At 38.5% G+C, this 25,275-nt stretch overlaps 2 protein-coding genes across 5 annotated transcripts in view; one reads left to right on the forward strand and one right to left on the reverse strand.

The window, feature by feature from the left end:
• TRIP4 (thyroid hormone receptor interactor 4) overlaps positions 1–9,437 on the reverse strand; it is a 60,253-nt gene extending 50,816 nt beyond the window's left edge. For both annotated transcript variants that reach the window (XR_005986261.1, XM_041745651.1), the window contains exons 1-3: positions 9,294–9,437; positions 4,762–4,931; positions 3,990–4,123 (exon numbers count right to left, since the gene is read on the reverse strand). Coding sequence is in view for 1 of the 2 variants with exons in the window: in XM_041745651.1 (XP_041601585.1) it covers positions 3,990–4,123; positions 4,762–4,931; positions 9,294–9,394 (405 nt within the window). In the remaining variant the exon portion in view is untranslated. The remainder of the gene's footprint in view (positions 1–3,989; positions 4,124–4,761; positions 4,932–9,293) is intronic.
• A 4,423-nt stretch (positions 9,438–13,860) lies between these two features.
• PCLAF (PCNA clamp associated factor) lies at positions 13,861–24,899 on the forward strand. Of its 3 annotated transcripts, XM_041737603.1 has the most exons (5): positions 13,861–14,002; positions 14,375–14,455; positions 17,314–17,476; positions 22,992–23,029; positions 23,882–24,899. In XM_041737603.1, the coding sequence occupies exons 1-4, from the start codon at positions 13,957–13,959 to the stop codon at positions 23,002–23,004; spliced, it is 303 nt and encodes a 100-aa protein (XP_041593537.1). In that variant the 5' UTR covers positions 13,861–13,956; the 3' UTR covers positions 23,005–23,029; positions 23,882–24,899. The 3 variants fall into 3 exon arrangements, with proteins under 3 accessions (XP_041593537.1, XP_041593524.1, XP_041593529.1); XM_041737590.1 differs by lacking the exon at positions 22,992–23,029 and having other exon boundaries at positions 23,882–24,898; XM_041737595.1 differs by lacking the exons at positions 22,992–23,029; positions 23,882–24,899 and adding an exon at positions 20,113–21,044.
• The last annotated feature ends 376 nt before the right edge of the window (positions 24,900–25,275 follow it).

Consider the following 25,275-nt stretch of genomic DNA (forward strand, 5'->3'; position numbering starts at 1 on the left):
AATTAAGGGTTATCATCAAGGATCTGAAGAAAGGTTATATTCTAGAAAAACTAGCTGATATGCCTTGCTTTTTCTATTAGTAGCTTTCAGCCCTCTATTATAGCTGGTAGAAGGTAAATGTAGCAGTATAAACTATTTATGTGGCACATTTAAGCACAACTACAGTAGAGATTATAAGAAACAAAAATTCCACTAGTAGATGATACAGATTTTGAAATATGATAAAAAAAATATTAAAAAATCAAGAAAGGGGTGCTTGAGTGGCTCAGTTGGTTAAGCATCCAACTTTTGATTTTGGCTCAGGTCATTATCTCAGATCATGAGATGGAGCTCCAAGTTGGGCTCAACACTCAGCAGGGAGTCTGCTTGAGATGCTCTCTTCCTCTCCTTCTGCCCCTCCCCCTGTTCATGCTCTCTCTCTCTCTCTCTCTCAAATAAATAAACCTTAAAAAAAAAAAAAAAGGAAAATCAAGAAAAAAATGGCTCCATCAGAAAAAGATGACACAACAGAAAATAATCCTGAGGTCCTAGGATGGAGCCCTGCATCAGGCTTCCTGCTTAGCAGGGATCTGCCCCTCCCCCTCCACTCATGCTTTGTCTCACTTTTCTTTTTTTTTTTTTTTTTTAAAGATTTTATTAATTTATTCATGAGAGACACAGAGAGAGAGAGAGAGAGAGAGAGAGAGAGAGAGGCAGACACAGAGGAAGAAGGAGGCTCCATGCAGGGAGCCCAATGTGGGACTCAATCCCGGGTCTCCAGGATCACGCCCTGGGCCGAAGACAGTGCTAAACCTCTGAGCCAACCGGGCTGCCCTCACTTTTCTCTCTAAAATAAATAAATAAAATCTTAAAAGAAAATCAAACATACATATTTCATTTATGCATTTTTACTCAATACTTTATGAATGTTTTTCCTAATTATATATTCTGGAGAACAATCTTATTAGTTGCATAGTATTCCATCAAATGAGGGAACCATATTTATTTAATCCTTTACTGTTAAACAAGTCAGTTCAAATCTTCAAGTTTTTTTGCATATATATTAAGATTGATTTATTTATTTTAGAGAGGGAGAGAGTGCAGGAGGCAGGGGCAGAGGTAGAGAGAGAGTGTCCCAAGCAGACTCCATGCTAAGTGTGGAGCTCAATCTCACAACCTTGGAATCACAACCTGAGCTGAAAATAAGAGTTGGTCACTTAACTGACTGAGCCACCCAGGTGCCTTTGTATGTATTTCTGCTTACTTAAGTTAGATTTTTGAGTCATATTAATAAGTCAAAAGGATATGAACACCTCTATGGTTCTTGATGTATGCTGCCATACAGTCCCCCAGAAAGCTTAGGCCAATATGCACTGCCACCAATAGTGTACAGGGGGATCTTGTAGTAATACAACTTCACCATCACTGAATATTCTATTTATTTTATTTTATTTTATTTTATTTACTTTATTTTATTTTTTAAGATTTTATTATTTATTCACGAGAGACACAGAGACAGGCACAGACACAGGCAGAGAGAGGAGAATAGGCTCCATGCAGGGAGCCGATGCCAGACTGATCCTGGAACCCTGGGATCACGCCCTGAGCTGAAGACAGGTGCCAACGGCTGAGCCACCCAGGCATCCCAATATTCTATTTTAAAAATTTTGGAAAAAAAAAAAATTGGGGATGCCTGGGTGACTCAGCAGTTGAGCGTCTGCCTTTGGTTCAGGGCGTGATCCTGGGATTTCGAGATCGAGTCCCACATCGGGCTCCCTGAGAGGAGACTGCTTCTCTCTCTATGTCCCATGCTTTCTCTTAGTTTCTCATGGATAAATAAATAAATAAATAAATAAATACATAAAATAAAAAAATAGAAATCTTTTAACAATTTATTTATTTTAAGATTTTATTTATTTATGATAGAAAGAGAGAGAGGCAGAGACACAGGCAGAGAGAGAGGCAGGTTCCACGCCGGGAGCCCAATGCGGGACTCGATCCCAGGGCTCCAGGATCGCGCCCTGGGCCAAAGGCAGGCGCTAAACCACTGAGCCACCCAGGGATCCCAAAAATCTTTTAACAATTTAAAATTATATGTAATACTGTAGGGATTTAATGTGTATTTATTTGAATACTAGTATGGTAACCAATCATTTTGGTGTGCCCTGGACTTAGGAAAATCTCAGAATACTGCACTCTCAGTGCTAAAACTGAGAAAGTCTCAGGCATTTAGGGTGACAAACTGGTAAAGTTAAATATCTTTTCATGTTTATTGGTCATTTGTTTTTTTCTTTTGCTTGTGATGCTTCTTTACTTATTTTATTCCACTTGATAAAAGGCTTTTAAGTCTCTATTCTTTTCCCTTTAACTTAACATTATTTTGTAACCACTTTGCAATGTTTTCTTTAACATGGTCATCACATTCAGAATTTTTGGATCACCTCTCTTCCATCTTGGCATAATTATTCCTTTCTATTATGAAATTTAATTTGTCAAATTTCCCTGATTATAAATATTTCTGCTCATGTCACAGGGCTATTTTGAGAGCCATGAGAAAATACAAAAAAACTCTAAGAAATAAATGATGATGACGGTGGTGGCAGTGGTACATGGCCCAAAGTAGGAACGTTTGTTTTTTATTTTTTCAAAGATTTCATTTGGGATGGCTGGGTGGGTCAGCGGTTGAGCGCTTGCCTTCGGCTCAGGACATGATCCTGGAGTCCCGGGATCAAGTCCTGCATCAGGCTCGCTGCATGGAGCCTGCTTCTCCCTCTGCCTATGTCTCTGCCTCTCTCTCTTTGTGTCTCTCATGAATAAATAAATAGAATCTTTTTTAAAAATTTTAAAAATAAAGATTTCATTTATTTATTTGAGAGAAAGAAAGAATGAGCAATGGGGAGAGGCAGAAGGAGAAAGAGAAGCAGACTCCTAGCTGAGCAGGGAGCCAAACTTGGGGCTATATCCTAGGACCTGGAGATCATGATCTGAATGAAAACAGGTACCCAACTAAATGAGCCACCCAGGTGCCCCAGGAACATTCCTTTTTTTTTTTTTAAGCTTTTATTTATTTATTAATGAGACATACACACACACAGGGAGAGAGAGAAAGAGAGAGAGAGAGAGAGAGAGAGAGAGGCAGAGACACAGACAGAGGGAGAAGCAGGCTCCATGCAGGGAGCCTGATGTGGGACTCAATGCTGGGTCTCCAGGACCACGCCCTGAGCCAAAGGCAGGCACTAAACCGCTGAGCCACCCAGGGATCCCCCCCAGGAACATTCTTAATAACAGGTAGAATCATGCATTCTTTTAGTAAAAAATCCATATACAAAATGTTGAAGTCCTGGTACACTTTATTAAATATTTTCCATCTTATATATATCTCTTTCTCAATCTCATTTCTAACCAAGATGTCCTTTAATAACTATTTAATCAGGCTGCAAAAAAAAAATCTACCATACAAGGGCACCTGAGTGGCTCAGCAGGTTAAGTGTCTACCTTCAGGGCAGCCCTGGTGGCACAGCAGTTTAGTGCCGCCTGCAGCCCGGGTGTGATCCTGGGGACCCTGGATCGAGTCCCACATCGGGCTCCCTGCATGGAGCCTGCTTCTCCCTCTGCCTGTGCTTCTGTCCCCTCTCTCTCTGTGTCTCTATGAATAAATAAATAAAATCTTTAAAAAAAAAATAAGTGTCTACCTCCAGCTCAGGTCATAATCCTGGGTCCTGGGATGGAACCCATCGGGTTCCCTACTCAGGAGGGTGTCTGCTTCTCCCTCTTTCTCTGCTCCTTCCCCTGGCTTGTGCTTGCTCGCTCTCTCTCTCTCAAGTAAATATATAAAATCTTTTTTAAAAAAATCTACCATGTAAAAAGTGATATATCATTTTTCCATAAAATTCATGCATTTTTTGAAAATTGCCATTCTAGACCAATTTGTACACTTTGCTTTCTGAAAAGTATCAGTCACCTCACCTTTTCCATAGAGCTAGAAAAAGATTCATTCTACAAGCACTCACCTTGGCCAAGTCAAAAGGTGTTTTGACCTCCCTGGTTGTGTCAGGTTCAGCAAATGCAGGAACTTCCTGTCTATTTCTTCCTTTTCGCCTACTCCTCTTTAACTGGTCTCCTGATCTCTGCCCATCTAACATTTCTTTAAAGAAAAAAAAAAATTTACATATATATTTATATATATGTAAATATAAACATACACGTACATAGATTGATAATAGCCGGATTCGTTGATGAACTAACAGCTAATATAGAAAAGATGACACTTAATATTTAGAGTAAAGATATGAACTCAGGCAGCTTTTAACGTTAGCTTTTCCTCTCAAACCAGAATTAAATTTAAACCATAATTTTCAAGATAACTGATGATAAAGACTACTAACTAGGATTCAACGGTAAACTAAAATCCAATAAATTGTATAATGACTTATTTAGTTTGGTGTTTATCTTTTGTATCTTTTAACCTCTAAGTGCTATTCATACTAAAATTGGTCAACACTTTTATTTGGGTATACATATGACTTAAAAGTGTTTTTCTAATCCACGGATAAATTTTTCAAACTATTCTGAAACCACATATGTATCTGCAAACAAGCATTTTTGTGGTATTTTCTTTTGAAAAGTCTGAATTAAAACAATATTCATTACAGTTTGAGTTGAACTGAACTAAAAATATGCATATATATGATTCTGCTGTGAGGAAACAGCAGTGGCAAAAATATCAGGTCCTATAAAACAGCCCACTTACCAATATTTCAACCCTGAATTATATTAACTTACCATCCTTTTTGAAGGACTGCTGCAGAGTATCAGAACTCAACTCCTGATCATTCTTTTGCCATTTGGTTATAAGCTCCTCAATGAATTGACCTTTTTTGTCCTCATTTCCCTGAAGGAGGTCAGTAACATATTCTCGTATCTCTTCAGCACTCTCAATTGACAAAACATACCTCGGGAAGCAAAAATATAAGTTCTTGAAACAAGATCTGCTTACACTATATCTTTCAATAATCACAACAGAAATCAAGGTAGTACAAACCACTCATCAATCCATTAAAGTGTTTATTTTGAGCCAAATTCTATGCTAGACGCTAGGGATCTAAGTTTGATTATGACAAAAATCCTGACCTCAAATAGTTCATAACCTAACCCTTCATATAATCTTGTTAGAAGATTAGAACTAATGTTTTGGGGTTTTTTGTTTGTTTGTTTCATTTTTTTAAAAGATTTTATTTATTCATTCATGAGAGACACAAACACAGAGAAAGAGAGAGAGGCAGAGACACAGGCAGAGGGAGAAGCAGCTCCATGCAGGGAGCCCGATGTGGGACTCGATCCCAGGTCTCCAGGATCACGCCCCGGGGCCAAAGGCAGGTGCCAAACTGCTGAGCCACCCGGGCTGCCCAGAGCTAACGTTTTGAAGATAGACTACGGAGCTGTCCTTAACATAGGAATACTTCCTCTAACTACATACTTGCAATCACTGTATTTTCTTAGCAACATAAATGACTTAATAGCTATACTACAAAACCTTAAATTTTTTTGTTAAAAATATGAGTATATATGACAATCTAACCAGTTGTTGATTTAATATTCTCAAAAAGTATAATTCAGGGCAGTTGGCTGGCTCAGTCAGTAGAGTATGCTACTCTTAAATCTTGGGGTTGAGTTCAAGCCCCATGCTGGGTGTAGAGATTACCTAAAAAAAAAAAAAAAAACTTTTCTTTTAATCTTTAAAAAATTGTAAATCAAGATTAGGATCACATTAGAATAAGGAGATCTATTTTTTTAAGCAGATCTATTTTTAAGGAAATGTTACAAAGGGTTCCTAGAACAACAGTTCAAGTCAGTATAACTTTTCTAAAAATTGACAGGCCAATATATTTGAACTGCCTTAAAAATAATCCACTAATCCAATTTAAAGGACTCTATGTGAAATACGAGACACAGGAAAATTTATGCAAAAGAGTTAACTGCATCACTATTTCAATAAATGAAAAACTAGAAGCCTTTTAAAATATCCACTGATGGGAAAGACTAATGAATTCAAGTTTTTGGACTTTACAAAATGTAACATACTGCTGCTAAAAGTGAAATTTATGAATGATTATTATTGACCTGAAAAAATGCTTTCATATAATCATAAGTGAAATACCAAGATAGAATGTAAAGCATATAATCCCAATTGCTATAAAAGAAATGTATATATACAGACACTTAAATATAGAAAAAATGGCCAGGTTATATACCAAAATGATTACCACTGAGTTATATCATTAAAGAGAGTTTATTTTCTTTTTTTCCCCTAAGATGAATATATTTTGAAAATATATTACAATATGCATAGGAATAACTCTAAGATCGAAACAATGATTACCTCTGGATTGTGGTATTATGGTAATTTTGGTTTCCTCCTTTATCTTTCTCTTATCTTTTTTAGGTTTTTACAGTGAATATGTTACACCATTAGGAAAGAAGGAATTGAAAAAAATAACTTGTAAATTAAGAAATCAGACCATGAAAGCATTCTAAGATCTGAATAAACTGTAAGTCAGACACACTGGTATCAGATACAGGAAAAACTATAATGCTAAATCCCTTTAAATTAAAAAAAAATCATGTAATTGTACCATCACTAGTAGCATAGGTATTAGGTTGTTTTCCTAATGTGGTGGTACATTTGCAGAGTTATGATCTATAGGTGAATAAACCTGTGCTTTTGAGCCTCATTAAGAGCATCTTCTAATCCATCATAGATTTACAAAGATACAATTGTTTTTCAAGATTTTTACAGTTTAATCAACTTGATCCCGAAACTGAGCAGCCCCCTTGAAAAGATTAATTGCTATCAATTTCTCATAGAATTTCTTCTACAAAGAACCTCCCCAGATCATTTAAAAGTGGAGTATTTAGGGCAGCCCCGGTGGCGCAGCAGTTTGGCGCCGCCTGTGGCCTGGGGTGTGATCCTGGAGACCCGGGATCTGGTCCCACATCGGGCCCCCTGCATGAAGCCTGCTTCTCCCTCTGCCTGTGTCTCTGCCTGTGTCTATGAATAAATAAATAAAATGTTTTAAAAAAATAAATAAAAATAAAAGTGGAGTATTTAAACTACCAGGGAAGTATTTAAAGATTTCCAGAAACATCGGAATGAATGTTATTTTAACTATTTACAAAGTATCATAAGAAATGGCATATATCCAAATGTGTTATATGCAAAATCTTATCAAAATAGGGTCATGCAAAACAGGAGCTAAGGCCGATTGTAGTACAAAGTTTATTTGCTAATCTTGTGTACAAATCTTAATGTTCCATAAATGTATCACTGATTAAGAAGGTACTAGTTCTGTGCTGTCTGTAAAAATTCAGGCCACTCGTGCCAAATTGTTTAATTTAGCCCACTACCATGGTACTATTTTTTAATTAGTACAGGCAAAGCACAGCAAATTTACACAAAAATGCTTTGATCATTGCATCATGGCCTGTTGTGCAATTACTAGTAAAAACCTAGTAAGTCAAATGAGTTCAAATAGCATTATATTATAGGTAGCTTCAGTGCTTTTTTAAAGCTTTGAACAATTCTTATAGAACTTATGAGTAAAAAAATGCAAGCAGGTATTTAGCCATACTTCAATTGTAAAACTTAAATTTCTGATCACTGCTTTTTAAGGGTGTAGATAAATTTAACTGAGAAAAATCTAAGGCTTCAAAATGAGCTGTTAAATCACAATTTATGAAAATCAGAATTTTCCTAATACTGTTTAAGCAGACAAGATACAATTGGATACTGAGACTGAGAAGACTGCATCTAAGCATACCACATTATTGATCCATCAAAAATAGCCTCAATCTCTGTGTTGTTTTTGTTCTTACCGAGTGACTTTTTCTGTTTGGTATATTGCAAAGTCTCATTATCTTATTAGACAGCATTCCACTTTTTAAAAAATGTGTTTGAAAACTAACCTGATTTTGCTTCAAACAAGGGTAAAGATAAGCCATATGATTTTGCAGGGTTTTTTTTTTAATATAGTTTATTCCAATGTTTAAAACAAAAACCTTTAATACAAGCTTTTTAAATAGTCCCCTTGCCAACAAGTCTGTTTTCTCCAAACTCAGAAACTCACTTCCTACAAAAGCCCTAGAAATGGCAATTCAGGTTTCACCATCTATGAACAAAAATCAAATCAAGAAGCACTTTCAGGGGCAGCCCCGGTGGCTCAGCGGTTGAGTGTCTGCCTTCGGCCCAGGGCCTGATCCTGGAGACCCGGGATTCGGTCCCACGTCGGGCTCCCTGCATGGAGCTTGCTTCTCCCTCTGCCTGTGTCTCTGCCTCTCTCTCTCTCTCTCTCTCTCTCTCTCTCTCTCTCATTAATAAGTTTAAAAAAAAAAATCTTAAAAAAAAAAAAGAAGCACTTTCAGGCTCTTTGACCAAGACCAATCTTTGCAGAAGTCTTGCCCTCTGCCTCAACACTGCCCTTACACTTACCCACCCTTTAGTTGTGGGGTGAAAGTCATCCCTTGAAGTAAACCTTCCAAGTTTCTCAAGTCTTAGTGGGAGTACTTTACTCCATGTCCCCACAACACCTTACATTTCCTTACATTTCCTCCAATCATCAACCAGGCAGAACCCAATGGGCTCAGTTGTCTTTGTTGCCCTAGCACCGGTTATGTAGTGCAACAAACATACTAAAATAATCCACTGAAAGCAAATAGTAAATTATGTCACCATCTCCACTTCATAAGAATTATAAATATTAAAGATAAGCCCTGCTAATCATTCATTTTACAGGCGAGGAAACTAAGCTATGCAGAGGGAAATCAAGTTGTCAGAGGCTCCAAAATGATAAATGACAACCAAAAAACCAGAACGTGGGACTCCTCAGTCAGAAGCTATTTACGCCTTAACACCGCAGCCTCAATTTAAAGTCCAGATCCTAACTGACACAACCCAGATCCCGGCAAACTAAAAATCCTCATTGCAAGGTACCTCTGGAAAGACCACTTGGCTTGTCCCTTGTCTCCAGCATCTATACGGAAACCGGCTCCCGGGACAGTCTTGGAGGACTAATTATGAGAGATTTGGCGTTCTCCTAAGAAAAAAGGCCTCCCCGGCCGATTGTGGAGCCTGAACGCCCTAATTCCAGACGCTAAACTGTAAAGCCAGAGGTCAAGATTCAGCGCCTCGAGACCGACAGTAGCCCTTTTTATCCTATTCCTTGACTCTCATCAACTTTTAAGTCCTCCCCGCTTCCCCTTTCGCTCAGCCAAATGCCATCCCAGAGCTCCTTCCCTCCTGGGACCCGAACCGGCCTCACTGCATGATCTCCTCGCTGACATCCAGGCCGAAAGTTTTCCGCAACTCCTGGGTGCACCAGCCCACCAGCTGCTCCCGGGACGCCGCCCCAGCGACCGCCATCTTTCCCAGCCGGAACCAGCTGGGTTCCAACCACCCCACGTCCGGCGCCGGACTAGTCCCCTCGGCAACACCGACCTCGCTCGCGCGGGTTCCGCCGGCCGGCACCGCCCTCGCGGAGGCACCGCCCCCAGCACAGATCCCTCCCACCGCTGCCACCTCCTTTTTCCCGCTTCCTGGCGCTGTTGACCCTCCTGCCGGAGCTCGTCCGCCGGAGATTTTTCTGCGTGGTTAGAGCTAGGGCTTCGGAATCGGGAATCCTGCCAACCCAGTACGATTACCTATAACGCCCACGGCCGAGGAAAAGATAAAAATCTTAATCTGAGAGGCCAGCTTTTAAAATTTTTCTGGTTTTATATAAAACATTTAAAATAGCTCTTGTGGGGACGCCACGGTGGCTCAGTGGTTGAGCGTCTGCATTTGGCCCAGGGCGTGACCTCGGAGACCCAGAATCGAGTCCCGCATCCGGCTCCCTGCATGGAGCTTGCTTCTCCCTCTGCCTGTGTCTCTGCCTCTCCCTCTCGGTGTCATACATACATACATACATACATACTCTTGCAAGCTAGAGGAAGCGCTGTAAGGATTTGCTTTGGTGGTACTGGTTTTGTTAATAACCATGTGGTCTAATGCTAGATGCTTGCTGCTAAAACCTCTTTGTTTATTTTTTAAGCCAGGTCTTTTCCAGGAGGCTCAAGACAACCCGAAAAGCTCAAGGGGAGGCGGGAACTTTAATAAAACAGGTACTGGGATTTGGCTTTCAAGGATTTCCACCTAAATTCCCTAGTGAAAAAAAGTTTTTTTTTTTTTACTTCTGTAATACTTTTTTTTCTCTGTCAACAATGTCCTTTTAAAATTTTTTTTTAACTTTAAATTACTGTTAGTTGGGAGCACCTGGATGGCACAGTGGGTTAAGTGCCCTCTGGACAAGTCACGATCTCAGGGTCCTGCTCAACCGAGAGTCTACTTCTCCCACTCCCTCTGCCTAACCCACTCCCCGCCCCAGCTTTCTCTCTCTCTGTCAAATAAATTAAATACTTTTTTGAAATTGCATTTAAGGTGCAGTATAATATTAGTTTCAGACGTACAATATAGTGATTCAACACTTAATGTAACACCTGGTGTTTATCACAAGTTCATTTCTTAATCCTCATCACCTTTTTAACCCATCCTCCATTCTGCAGTGGTTTTATATTTTCTTAAAAATTTATTGATTTATTTTAGAGAGAGCAAAAGGGGGAGGGGCAGAGGGAGAGAATATCTCCAGCAGACTCCCCACTGAGCAGGGAGCCTGAAAGTAAGGCTCAATCTTGAAACCCTGAGATCATGACCTGAGCTGAAATCAAGAGTCTGAGGCTTACCACTTAATGGACTGACCCACCCAGGCACCCCTTGCAGTGATTTTTTAAAAAGTCAAAGTATTTCAACCTGAGAAGACTAGACTTTTATGAGTTTCATTCCATTGGACAATGGACTGGGGAAAATTAGCCAGACTATTCTGGAGAACTTAATATCCTCTGATATATTTCATCAATAAATTTTTCTAACGATTTTATTTTTTTAGTAATCTCCACACCCAACATGGGGCTCAAAATCACAACCCTGATATCAAGAATTGTACTCCACTAAGCCCACCAGGCACCCATCAATAAATTTAATTGACTGACTTTTTGTTACATTTACAGATTCTTCATTCCCATTAGGTAATGTAGACTAAGCAATTGCATTATTGGATCCTGCTTCACTGTTTTATATTAATATTTTCATTGACATAAATAATCAAAATTATATAAGTATTGATTTACATTGGATGTAGATTGCCTTTGTTATTAATTTAGAAAACATTATTTTATAGCTTGAAAAAACCAAATTCTCTGTGAATGTATGTTAATAGTGGGTACAAATTTTGTTTCTTCATAAAAATATGCTACATTTCATATTAATATAACATACCCAAATTGTTTACCTGTTTCTGTATCTGTTCAGTTCCCGTAATTTGAATGTTAACTTCTTGGAGACAAACTATCACAAGATTGTTTCTACAATAGGACTTAGTACATCATATAAATTATGAAATTATTAGGTTCTCAAGAATAAAGTATTCTTTTACATAAAGCATATGTTAATGATTGTAATCTCTAATTTGTAATGTACATAATGTAATGCAATGCAATTTACAGTCATTATCGTTTATTAAAATGCATTTCTGCCTGAGCAAAGCAAGTGTACTTATTTAACATGACTTAAGATATTCCTTTGCATAAATTTAGGCAGATATTTCATACATATCTACTACAACTTTTCTTTTTTTTTTTTTTTTTAAAGATTTTATTTATTTATTCATCACACACACACACACACACACACACACACACACAGAGACAGGCAGAGACATAGGCAGAGGGAGAAGCAGGCCCCATGCAGGAAGCCTGACATGGGACTGGATCCCCATCTCCAGGATCACGTCCTGGGCTGAAGGCAGTGCTAAACTGCTGAGCCACCCGGGCTGCCCCTACTACAACTTTTCATAATGCCCTAGGCCTTTGAAATGTTCAAATTCACACCACACAATTCTCTGTGTTTCTTTTTTAAATTTTTTCTTCTCTGTCTTTTAACTAAAGGAGAAGCACTTCCTCTAAGCAAACGTTTATTTTTTTGGTTTTTTTTTCAAAGCAAACGTTTAAATTAAGAATTTTTGCTAGACATCACTGCTTGCTTCCTAATTTTTTACCTTAATATGCATTCTTCCCTGTTGTTAAAAGACAAACATACAAATGCAGCTATAGTAATAGATTGCTCCTCCGTGCAAGGTATATTTGCAATTCTTTCCAGCCATTTACTTGTGAACTAAGAGAAAAGACCAGCAGAATCTCTTGCTATCTAAACTCCACTGGAATCTGAGATATGAGTTTGAATTAAGTAATTCAGGCCTTTGTAGAAGCCACTTGAACTGAAAAAGAGATAATGTGTATTGAAGAATGATTGTGTATTGAGATGGACATGATGACAAAGAAGAAAGGAAGACCCTGGGGCTTGTTGATTTTTCTGATAGGAATTCTAATATAGTCTTAGACTCCAAGGCTTTTTTTTTTTTTTTTAATGATTTTATTTATTCATGAGAGACACAGAGAGGCAGAGACACAGGCAGAGAGAGAAGCCAGCTCCCTGCGGGGAGCCTAATGTGGGACTCGATCCCAAGACCCTGGGATCACTACCTTAGCTCAAACGCTAAGCCAGGTGCCCTAGACTCCAAGGCTTAAACAAAGCTACAGGTAATTTCCAATACGTTTCCTATTATAATATAATTAATAGAATCAGAATACAATTAACATATAATTTCACCTGTTGTCTAGATCCTTTAATCCTTTTTTCAAGATCCTTTAATTCTAAAACAGTAAGTATTTGTCGATTCTGTTGAAGTACTGAGAAGGCTATTTTCCACAAGTTCAAGCATAATTTATTGGAGAGAATTGATGCCCTGCTTACATTTTCAGGATTGCCTTTCAAGTGAGCATTTAACAAAATACATCCCAAGGCAAGTTCATCTGATTATGTTATGTTTATGTTTCATGCATGGTTTTGAGATTGAAAATCACTCCCCAGAGATATTGTAATTATAAGATAGGCATAGGGATAGAATATAGTTGTGAGCTCTTATTCTAGCATCATAATCACTGTATGCCAGGGATGTACCCTTGGCACATTCCGCATTTTTAAAAAATATTTTATTTTTAAGTTATCTCTACACCGAGGTGAGGCTCAAATCCACAACCCCAAGGTCAGGAGTTGCATGCTCCACTGGCCGAGCCAGCCAGGCACCTTGACATTTGCCGTATTTGGAATGGAACTCTGAGAGCATATAGATCTCGGGAAGCTCTTTTGTTACTTTGTTACTTTTTATGTGTATGTATATACAATCCATTCAGTTTTTTTCTTCGTTTCACACCATACTAAAAACGTAGAAAAGTCCTCTAAATAAATTACCTTCCTTTTCTAACATTCCGTAGAATTATTTTGTTATGGACCCGGTAGAGAGAGTTTGTGTGAGGTTTAAAAAAAAAGAAAAAGAAAAAAGTTCTTTATTTTGATTTGCTTTTAAAACTCAGCTTTATTTCAAGTTTCTTTTTCTGGAGTCAGTCATTATGGATTTAACCCTGTAGTACCTTTTGTTATAATTCGCTGTTTCCTGGGTGGTCTTTCCGAAGCAGGCCCACTTCCCCAGCTCATCCTCTTAGCCCCGACTCTTAGGGCATCCCAGGGGAGAGCCTTGGCACCACCCACTTAAGGCGGGTACGAATCACAGGCTTCTGCAAAAGTTGATGGATGGGACCGTACTGACACCCCCCCCACCCCCCACCCCCCCCTCTGCGCTGTCATCGCTGGACACTGGTGATTGGCTGTGGGCGGAGGGCGCGGGACCAATGGGAGTGGCTTCCCGAGGGAGCCGGTGGAGCGCGCGGGAAAGAGACCGATATAAACCGTGGCGGGAGATTTCGCTTTCGGGTCCTTGTGCAGTTAAACACCCTCGGTTAGAAAGTCGGTTGATTGCTCTCATCTCGCGTTTGAACATGGTGCGGACAAAAGCGGACAGTGTCCCAGGCACCTACAGAAAAGGTGAGGTGGTGGAGCACGGCAGTGCAGGGAGGGGGAAGGGGGGGGGAAGGGGGTTTTCCGGGCAGCCCCGCGCTGGGCGCGAGAGGCCGGGGTTCGCCACCGCCCAGGTGAGCCAGACTGGTCCAGCCGTTCTGGAAGCAACGGCCTGGCCCGTTTACCAGGAGCGGGGAGTGGTGTGGAGGGGCGGGGGGGGGGGGGGGGGGGGAGTGTGGAATAGTTAGTAGGGGTGGGGAGGGTGTCCTGCTGTTCTGGATCGAGGGGCTCTTCTCTCCAAGCGGCAGGGTTGGGACTGTGTTGAGAACGTGGCTTTGAAGCTGGGCGTCGGAACCTTACTGCCCCTCTGTTTAACGCTCTCCTTTTGCCTCTCTGCAGTGGTGGCTTCGCGAGCCCCCAGGAAGGTGCTTGGTTCCTCTACTTCTGCCACTAACTCCACATCGCTTTCATCGAGGAAAGGTAAAACAAAACAAAACAAAAACCCCCAAACAAACAAAAAACCGCCCCTGCAACTCCTGGAGAAACCTTCACAAAAGCAGGGGATCAGGCCTGGCACCACAGTTCTCCTGACCTGCAAGCCCCCTGACCCACAGTGGAATTTATTTTTCCTGAGATCCTCATACCAGAATTTCTTCCTTGCCCTATGATATAGTGAGGGGACCTTGACCTCTTGGCCAGTTGGGGTATAAAGGTGGGGGTCCCGAGGAAAAGAATCTCAAACCTCGGCATTAGGAACAGACATGGTTTATCTTGAAATCTATTTTTCTTTTCTGGTTTAGCTTTTTTTATTTTTAATATTGGCAGATGGCTTTTTCCTGTAAGAGGCTATTTAGGCTCCCCTTCACTAGATTAAGAGTTAGGACCATAGTTGACAGTGCTAATCACATTGTCTTCTTGTGTAAACGTTTTCGTTTTATTTCTGCATATATTTTTGGTTTTTGTTTGTTTTTTTAGCATTGTGTGTGTGTGTGTGTGTGTGTGTGTGTTTGTGTGTGTGTGTTTTCCAACTGTGCAGTTCCTGATACTGCCTTTGGGACATTAGGAGGGAAAATTTGGCCGTGGAAATAGCTTCACACTGCTCCTTCTGTGCAAGGAGAGGTTGAGAAAATGCCGTGCCATCTGGTGCTTCATTCCTCTCCTAGGAAGTTGAGCAGTTAGGAAGATTAATTCCACAAGGCCTAATTAAGAACATACAGGGGAGCACCGTGAACTTCACAGGTTCTTAAGTTAACTTCCCCCAGTTCTAAATATTTCATTAGAAAATATTTACTAATGTACTCTCTTTAGATAAAAGAGCTGTAGGTCAAAAGTTTTGAAAGGTGATTAATTTACTGAGCATATCCTATATAATTACATTCCAATTAGCGCCACATCCCATTGTCTCATCCACTGTTGAACCACCAGAACCAACTGAATAGGCCCTTGACATGTTGGCCAAATGCACCCTAAGGCATTTTATAGATCTTTACTTTTTGTATGTAAGCTCTACACCCAATATGAGGCTTGAACTCAGGACTTTAAGTTCAAAAGTTGCATACTCTACCCACTAGCCGGTTAGGTGCCCCAATAGATCTCTATTGTTGTTTTTGTAAGATTTTATTCGTAAGTAATCTCTGAACCCAACATGGGGCTCATAATCACAACCCTGAGATCAAGAGTTGCATGTTAAAAAAAAAAAAATCATCTGTTTCACCAACTGAGCCAGGAGGCAACCACTGATCTCTATTTTTAATCAACTATATGAAATTCGTAACAATCTCATTTTAAGTGACATTTAAGCTCAGGTTACATACTTGGGTAAAAGTCACAATTAAATCAGCAGAGCTGGGTTTGAATTCTTGTTTTATTTTATATTTCTATTTATCTGAGAGACCAAGCACAAGTGTGTGTGGGGGGGGGGGAAGGGCAAAGGGAGAGAGAGAGATATGCAGACTCCCTGTTGAGCAAGGACCCTGAGATCATGACCTGAGCCAAAATCAAAGTCAGACCCTGGGTGACTGAGCCACCCAGGTGCCCCTAGCTGGGTTTGAATTCTATGCTGAGCTAACTATTGCTGTTGTAGCTCACTTTCTAAGTAATTAAAGCATTCCTCTAAGTTTCCTTTGGGAAAATTGTGAACCAAAGGATCGATCGTTCTTTTCCCTTTTCTTTTTTCTTTTTTCTTTTCTTTTCTTTCTTTTCTTCTTTTCTTTTCTTTCTTTCTTTTTCTTTCTCTTTCTCTCTTCTTTCTTTTTCTTTCTTCTCTTTCTTTTTTTCTTTCTTTCTCTTTCTTTCTCTCTTCTCTTCTCTTCTCTTCTCTCCTTCCTTCCCCCCTTCCTTCCTTCCTTCTTAGATATTGAGAGGGCAGGGAGGGACAGAGGAGAGGGAGAGAGAAACTCCAAGCAGACTCCATGCTGATTGCGGTCATCACCTGGCTTGATCTCAGGACCCTGATATCAGGATCTGAGCCGAAACCGAGTCAGACCCTCAACAGACTGTGCCACCTGGCACCCCGGATCACTATTTTTCAAAAGCTTACTTGTACTTTTAAAAAAGATTTAAAAACTTCAGACAGTATATATGGAAGCAACTTTATAACGGTTTGTGACAAATATGTTTAAAGCAAAAGGTATATGTAGTGGCTCAGTAATTTGCTCATCTTGGTTAGAATAAATCATTACTTCATAAAGAGGCGGAAACTTTTCCTCCATATTACTGTTTTAATTTTTTTTTAATCCGGAATTGGGGCACCTGGTTGGCTCAGTTGCTAAAGCATGCGACTCTTGATCTCAGAGTCATGAGTTTAAGCCCTGTGTTAGGTGTAGAGCTTACTTAAAAAAAAAAAAAAAGAATTGGATTAACTGAACAGGAGCCAAGGGCTCTGAAAAATGAAACCTATTTTTGTGGAAACTTTCACATTGCTCTATATTTAGGTGCTTTATCTAAATGACCTTGTTAAGTAAAATTTTGATGGTTTATACTATACCTCATATTAGGAAAAAATGTGTTAAATTTTAGTATGACAATGCAGAAGACTACTTAAATAGCTCTGTGGATAAATTATAAAAAATATTTTCCAGTTGTAAAAATACTGTTAATTTTATTTTCCTAGGACAAAGGATAACTCTAACAAAATATTATTACACATTGTATTATAACAATGTATAATATGCTATTGACTGAATAAAGCTTTATCATCTCACATTTTCTAATTAGTTTAAGATGGATGTAATACCACTTAATACCCTGTAGATTTAATATTAAATAATTGTTTCTCTTTAAGGAATGGCAATTGCACCCTTAGTTCTTATTTAGTTCCGTCTGTTTATATTTTATAGTTGAAAATAAGTATGCAGGAGGGAATCCGGTTTGTGTACGCCCAACTCCCAAGTGGCAAAAAGGAATTGGAGAATTCTTCAGGCTGTCTCCTAAAGATTCTGAAAAAGAAAATCGGATTCCTGAAGAGGCAGGAAGTAGTGGCTTAGGAAAAGCAAAAAGAAAGTAAGTTATATTCTGGAATATAAAGAAAATATGTATATTTTTAAAAATAAAAGACAAGGGAATATTGAGTAACTTTATAGTTTCTTCTTGAAGTCATAAGAAAACACAAACCAGAGGTTTTTTAAAAAAAACTTGGGCTTATCTCTTATTCTGAGTCACTCCCAAATTTCAAACATCAGTGAAAGGTATTATTTTTACTCATTTCAGTCACTCAAAGAGGATCAATTCCCAATCAGACAGACGCTAAGTGCTTTGTTATTAACTATGAACTTCTTGCTTTATTCTTTCATTCTACTGCTTTATTTTCTATACTTTTTTTTTCTTTTTAAAGATTTTATTTATTTATTCATGAGAGGCCCAGAAAGAGAGAGAGGCAGAGACACAGGCAGAGGGAGAAGCAGGCTCCATGCAGGAAGCCTGACGTGGGACTCGATCCTGGGTCCCCAGGATCACACCCCAGGGCAGGCGGCGCTAAACCGCTGCGCCACCGAGGCTGCCCTATACTTTTTTTTTTCCTAAAAAGCAATTTTTATGTTGGTTTTTCCAGCATCAATTCTACTAACTCAGCCTCTCAGAAAATTACTAGTTCCACCTCCACAAGAAATAAATAACCAATATAGAAAACTTGGAAAACATATAAATCCCTATCACTTTGAAAACCACAATATCGGGATTCCTGGGTGGCGCAGCAGTTTGGCGCCTGCCTTTGGCCCAGGGCGCGATCCTGGAGACACGGGATCGAATCCCACGTCGGGCTCCCGGTGCATGGAGCCTGCTTCTCCCTCTGCCTGTGTCTCTGCCTCTCTCTCTATCTCTCTGTGACTATCATAAATAAATAAAAATTAAAAAAAAAAAAAAGAAAGAAAACCACGATACCATGTGTATTTTCTTTACAGTTTAAGTAAGCTGTATGCCCAGTATGGAGCCCAGCATGGGGCTTGAACTCATGAGCCTGAGATCAAGATCTGAGCTGAGATCAAGAGTGGATGCTTAACTGACTGAGCCACCCAGGAGCCCCAAGTGTACAAACTTTGTTAAAAAGATAATTAAATCAAGGCACCTGGGTGGCTCAGTGGTTAAGCATCTGCCTTCAGCTCGGATTTTGATCCCAGAATCCTGGATCACATCCCACATTGGGGTCCCTCCTCAGTGGGGAGCCTGCTTCTCCCTCTCCTTCTGCTACTCCCCTGCTTGTGCTCTCGCTCTCTGTCAAATAAATAAAATCTTTTTAAAAATATAATTAAATCATGCTTTTGAAGCTTTTAATGTCAGGAATATGCTCATGATAAATATTAAACAGAAATTCTGCATATAGAGGTACAGTTTTTATGGTGTAAAAACATGTATAAACAGACCAGATGTCAATAGTGATTATGTCTGGGTATAAACTTCTCTTTATATTCATTTTGTGCTACAAACTTTCAACAACAAACATACTTTTAAGAATCAGGAAAAAAGGGACGCCTGGGTGGCTCAGCAGTTGAATGTCTGCCTTCAGCTCAGGGCATGATCCTGGAGTTCCAGGATCAAGTCCCACATCGGGCTCCCTGCATGGAGCCTGCTTCTCCCTCTGCCTATGTCTCTGCCTCTCTGTGTCTCTCATGAATAAATAAATAAAATCTTTAAAAGAAAAAAAAGAATCACGAAAAAAATAATGCCACTTGGGAAAAAAGGCAAAGAAAACTTGCTTTTTAAAAAATAGAGTTGTGGGGATCCCTGGGTGGCGCAGCGGTTTGGCGCCTGCCTTTGGCCCAGGGTGCGATCCTGGAGACCCGGGATCGAATCCCACATCGGGCTCCGGTGCATGGAGCCTGCTGCTCCCTCTGCCTGTGTCTCTGCCTCTCTCTCTCTCTCTCTCTCTCTCTCTCTGTGACTATCATAAGTAAATAAAAATTTTAAAAAAATGAAGTTGTAAGTAATAGAATCCAGGCTCTCTAAACAATTTTGAAAAATTGTGTTTCAAAAACAAATTATTAAAAAAAAAACAAAAAAAACAAAAAAACAAAAACAAATTATTTGACTGGAGGTATAAGGAATGGTGAGCATGGTGGGCAGATGGTGCCATGCCACTGTCATTTTGATGCTCCCTGGTTTGAGACCATGCTAGCTACTTCTGCACCAGCCAGGAGCCTATGATCTTCCAGTGCACCAAGTAGCAAGTTTGACCCAGGGCACAATGACCAACATGGGTAAGGGGATGATTGTCAGGCTCTGTCTGGGGCTGCTACTTCTGGCACTGCTTATATCCACACAGATTTATTCACACGTTCTTTTAACCAGCACACCAGGTCCTCTGTTTGAACCCACAATGTCCACCTGTGCCCTACAGTCATGGCCACAAGTCAGAATGGCCATTTTCCTTGTGGTCTTGCTTGCCCTTCCCCATCTCTACTGTTAAACAGATCCAGGCCCTATTGTTCACTAACACATATGTTTTTTAAGATTTTTTTTTTTTACGATTTTTAAGATCACGTCCTGAGCCGAAGGCAGATGCTCAACCACTGAGCTATCCAGGTGTCCTGCTAATGCATATTCTAAAGTCCAATCCATATGGTGACTAGAAAAGTCCAGTGTGACCAGGAAAACACAGGTCTCCATCATATCTACTAATTCCACTCTTTGTTTTATTAACACAGAAAATGTGAGAGTCCCCACTTGGACTGACAGAACATCTGAAGGATTTGACTAGATAACGAATACCAATATTAAATCTGCTGAAGGTTCACATACAAGACTGAAGAGAGACATTGAAAATTAATGATGTGACAGAAATCAAGAAATATGACACTTAAAACTTAAGAAATATGGACACTTAAAAGTCTACCTTGATAATAAGAATAACTTCACTTTAATCTAGAGAAAAGGGATATGCTGCAAAATGGAAATTGGGTTTTTACATTGATTTATGAAATTTAGAAGGCCATAAAATGATTAGGTTCTATAAAAAGCTTCCATGAAGCTATTTATGTACATTGGAAGGAACCACCAGGTGTTATTTTAAATCCTCTGTGTATTATTTCAGCAGTCCGAATTTAATGCTGACATACTCTACATGAAGTTTTACATTGTTCAGTTTTCATTGTTCTCTTGGGAACTCCTTCCTCTGGGGCTTTAGAATTGACATTGCATCTGACTTCATGTAATAATTGACATGTTCTACTACAAATCTAAGCACGAGTAATTTTTGGATATATACTTAAAAGTCAAATGACAGGTATTTTCCTATCACACATTCCCATCCAGTAAGAATGCCAGATTTGTTTGATTTGGATCACTTAACTGGACTCCAAAGATAAGAAATTCATTGACTTTAACCAATCTTAAATTCTGCCATTTATTTATTTCTGCATTTTTTAAATAACTTTTTACAACTTAAAAATATATTTTGAAGGCATATTTGACAAATATTGAAATTAAGATACAAAGATATGAAGGAGGCAAAAATAATGTATATTAGGTATTTGGGAAGTGAACATAGGAGTCTTGCGTGTGTGTGTGTATATATATGTGTATATATATATATTTTTTTTTTTTTTTTGAGAAAGAGCATGAGTGGGGAGAGGAGCAGAGGGAAAGGGACAAGCAGACTCTGCACTGAGCACAGAGCCTGATGTGGGAGGCTTGATCCCAAGATCCTGAGATCATGACCTGAGCTAAAATTAAAAGTTGGATGTTCAACCAACTGAGCCACCCAGGTGCCCCAAGACTTGCCTATATTAAATTCACAACTCTTTTGTGCTCTTTCTGTGAATACGTTTTTAAACACTTTATGAATCAGAATAGCTACATTTGGAAAACTTTCTATATCAGTATTTTTTGATAGTTAGAATTGATTCTAAACCTAGGTTACCTGATTCTGGAATGTAAAACTTTTACAACTGCCTTGATGTATGGAAATTTTTCTAGAAATAGACACTCCATGAAATATTTGATTCACATATTAACACACTGATGCTCAGATTTTACAGTATCCAATATGGCTATAGTAGGCTTAATATGTCTTAAACCAGTATTTGTCATTTTTAGAAACCCATAGGAGAACAATCAGATCCAACAGATCTCAAGCTATGTGGGATCTATGGGTGTGAATGAACATTCCCTTCATATCTGAACACCATACATCTGTTTGGGATTGTACATTGTGTTTGGAATTGATTTCCATGGAACACAAACTAAATGGCTGAAAGAGCAACTAAAACAAAGTATTTGGATTACAAAATGATGCTTATGCATATAAAATTTTAAGAATTCAATACTGTTCATAAGATCATTTAATAAATGTTTATTGAGTGCTTGCCATCCATGTTACAAGATATATATATATATATATATATATATATATATTTTAGCAATCTTTACAACCAGTGTGGGGCTTAAATTCACAACCTCAAGGTCAAGGGTCACATGTTCTTCCGACTGAGCCAGCCAGGCTCCCCTGTTATGAGATATCTAAAAGGAATGTCAAACTCTAGAGCAGTGATTAAATTTTAGACTTTGTTGCTATGTCACTTTTACGATTTCAGGTTTCAATAAAAATCAACAATGAATGGGATACATTTTTAGATAAAGCCTTTTAACAGACTTGCTTTCATGATTCCTGTCAGTTTCTTTTAGTTCCCTGTCACTGTCTGGCAACATTCTTCCTTGTTCTTTCCCGTTCTAATATGACAGGCTAATAGTCAATATTAGCTCTAGAATATATTACAACCCTCTTGAATTATTTGTGACTTCCACTAAGAAAACAAAACAATATGGCCAAATATGGCATACCATTGACCATTACTGATCATCATAGCAATGAAATATAGATTACAAGCTTTCAATTATATGGAGAAAGATTACATGCATATTCTCATAAAGAACTTTGATCCATGGTATAATAAAATTTGTGACATAAAACTAGGTAGTAGAGGTTAATACTATTCCTTTAGACCTCTTTCTTAGATTTGTTTTTGTTTAGGAGAGTTGTAATTAACTCTTTATTGATAGTAAATCAATAGATTTGCTTTTTTTTTTTTTTAGATTTGCTTTTGATAGTAGATAACATCAGGGTTTTTAAAAATATTTTATTTATTTATTCATGAGAGACACAGAGAGAGAGAGGCAGAGACACAGGCAGAGGGAGAAGCAGGCTCCATGCAGGGGCCCGAATATGGGACTAGATCCCGGGACTCCAGGATCACGCCCTGGGACAAAGGCAGGCGCTAAACCCTTGAGCCACCCAGGGATCCCCCGCTGAGCCACCCAGGGATCCCGATAACTATCAGTTTATCAGAAAGACTTCTGGTATAAACTCTATAATCTGAAACATGACTATTCGTACATCTTTATTTTTCTCACAAGGGCAGGGTAAATTCCCTTCAGTTGCATGGGGAAAGTCAGAATCAAGAAAGACTATCTACTTTAAATCTTGAATAGAGCTATATAGTGCATAAAGTACAGCAGGTTCTTGCAAAAAAAAAAAAAAAGGAAGCTTGGCTCTTGATAATATTTCATTTGTTGATGTAACTTCCAGGAAAATACAATGAAGACCTCTTGGTAATCTAATAGTAGGTAAGTCGATGATAGTCTCGTACCAAGTCAGAATACCTTTGTTTTAGCTTCCTTCTTTCACTACCTAGCTCTATGACTATTTAAGCTTATGGGACCTAATTTGAAAACTGTTTATTTTAGAATAGATTTCCCAGATCTTCATCTGCTCTAAAAAATTCTGACTTATGTCAGAAAAGTTTGCAATTGACTTTTCTCTATAATACATATAATGAGTACAAAATGGCTCTGGGGTAACATAAATTAATTTTCAAAAGCTACAACTATCATATACCAACTTAACCAATTTTGAGATTTTTCCAATTAGGTAATAGGTCTATATGGTTCAAAAGGCTATATCGTCAAATATAGCATCTTGCTATATTTTCTCTACTCAAATGGATTGGTTGATTTTTTTTTTGCCATTTTTTATAAAGGTTTTATTTATTTGAGAGAGCAGGGGGGAGGAGCAGGGGTAAAGAGAAAGAAGCAGACTCCCCCCTGAGCAGGGAGCCCAACCTGGGCTCAATCAAATGACCTTGGGATCATGACCTGAGCCAAAGAGACACTTAAACGACTGAGCCATCCAGGCACCCCACTTTTTATGCTTTTTATTATCACACAAAGAGATTTCTTTTTTTAATAAAAATGGCAACATATCCTAAAGGAGAAATACTGATTTGACAAAATTTTATTGCTCTAATACTTGAAATTTGTAGGTGTTTGTCAACTAATAGAGTTTAATTTTCTCTATTTCTTTCACTTAACAAGACACATTACAGTATTAATTTTCATGATTTATGTAAGGTGATAACTACTTTTTTTTTAAACAGTTGATACTCAAGTGACTATTGAAGTTCTCTATTCTTTCCACAGAGCACGTCCTTTGCCACCTGATCACTCAGATGACGAAAAAGAATAGAACTTTCATAATTCATCCTTGACTAATGTGTCCTGTTTATTATTCTAGGATGTAAATTTGCATAAATGTATTTGTTCCAATTAGTTTTGTTGAATAGGCATTTAATTTTAAAAATGAGGCTTACATACAGTTACTCTAAAGCAAGTGATTATGATATTAGAGACTTTGTAAGATTAATTATGGTTACTTAGCTTAGTATTCAGTATAATGCAGTATTTGGTTTCTTTTACCTGTTGTTATTAAGCTTCTTGTTCTTGCTAAAAATTAATCATTGCATGGTGTTCCAATTATGAATCTGCTGTGTTTGAGATTTGCTTAGATCTTTGTACCACTGCCATTTTTATTGGCATTTGATTATTGGAATGGTGCCATATTTTCATTCCTTTTATTTGCTTTAGGAAGCAGAGTTAGATTTTTGCACATTAAAAAATTCAGTATTAATTAAACTGAACTTATACCCTTTTTAAGAAAGAGGGCCAAAGATGCAATGTTGAAAAATTTGGACGGCTATGTATCTTTTCCTTAAGGGCAATTTGGCTTGAAGATTAAACAGTTGATAAAGCTTCTAACAAAACAGATAAAATACTAGCATACAATTAGACAAGAATATTTTATAGACTACATTAAAAGAGAGAACTTTTCCTAGAATATGCCTTTGATTTAGTATCATAAAATATTACCCTTTGGGCTTATAATTTTAAAGTTGGAAATCAATAAAACATGAAAGGCAACATGCCATAAACCTAGAGATCTGTCTAGAATCCTTAGAGCTACCATTATATATTTTAAGATAACCAGGGGTGTAATTAGAGGTGGGTACAATATAACTTAGTAACTGATATTACTTACTCATCATACTTTTTGCTCCCTGACCTCCTGTTGTCAAAATTAACCATGTTTTAACAAGTGTTTTCCTGAACTTTATTTTTAATAAATGAGTACCTATTTTCACAACAGACTGTCCATTTGTGTGCTTCCTGAGATTATATCCTACTAGATACTTCTTTTTTCCTTACAAATACAAATCAGTGCATTGATCTGATTTTATCCATTTCTAAACTAAGTTCTGATGATTGTAGATTATATTTTTTGCTTTGTCTTTTAGAGATGGATATTAAGCAGAATGTTGCTGAATTAAGAGTCACATATTTTTAAAAGATTTTATTTATTTATTCATGATAGACACAGAGAGAGAGAGATAGGCAGAGACACAGAGGGAGACGGAGGCTTCCAGCAAGGAGCCCGATGTGGGACTCCATCCCAGGACCCCAGGATCCCGCCCTGAGCCAAAGGCAAATGCTCAACCACAGAGTCACTCAGGCATTCCGAGAGTCAAATTTTTATCCTA

The sequence above is a fragment of the Vulpes lagopus genome, chromosome 2 (genome assembly GCF_018345385.1).
Source record: "Vulpes lagopus strain Blue_001 chromosome 2, ASM1834538v1, whole genome shotgun sequence".
In the NCBI taxonomy this organism is placed as follows: Eukaryota; Metazoa; Chordata; class Mammalia; order Carnivora; family Canidae; genus Vulpes; species Vulpes lagopus.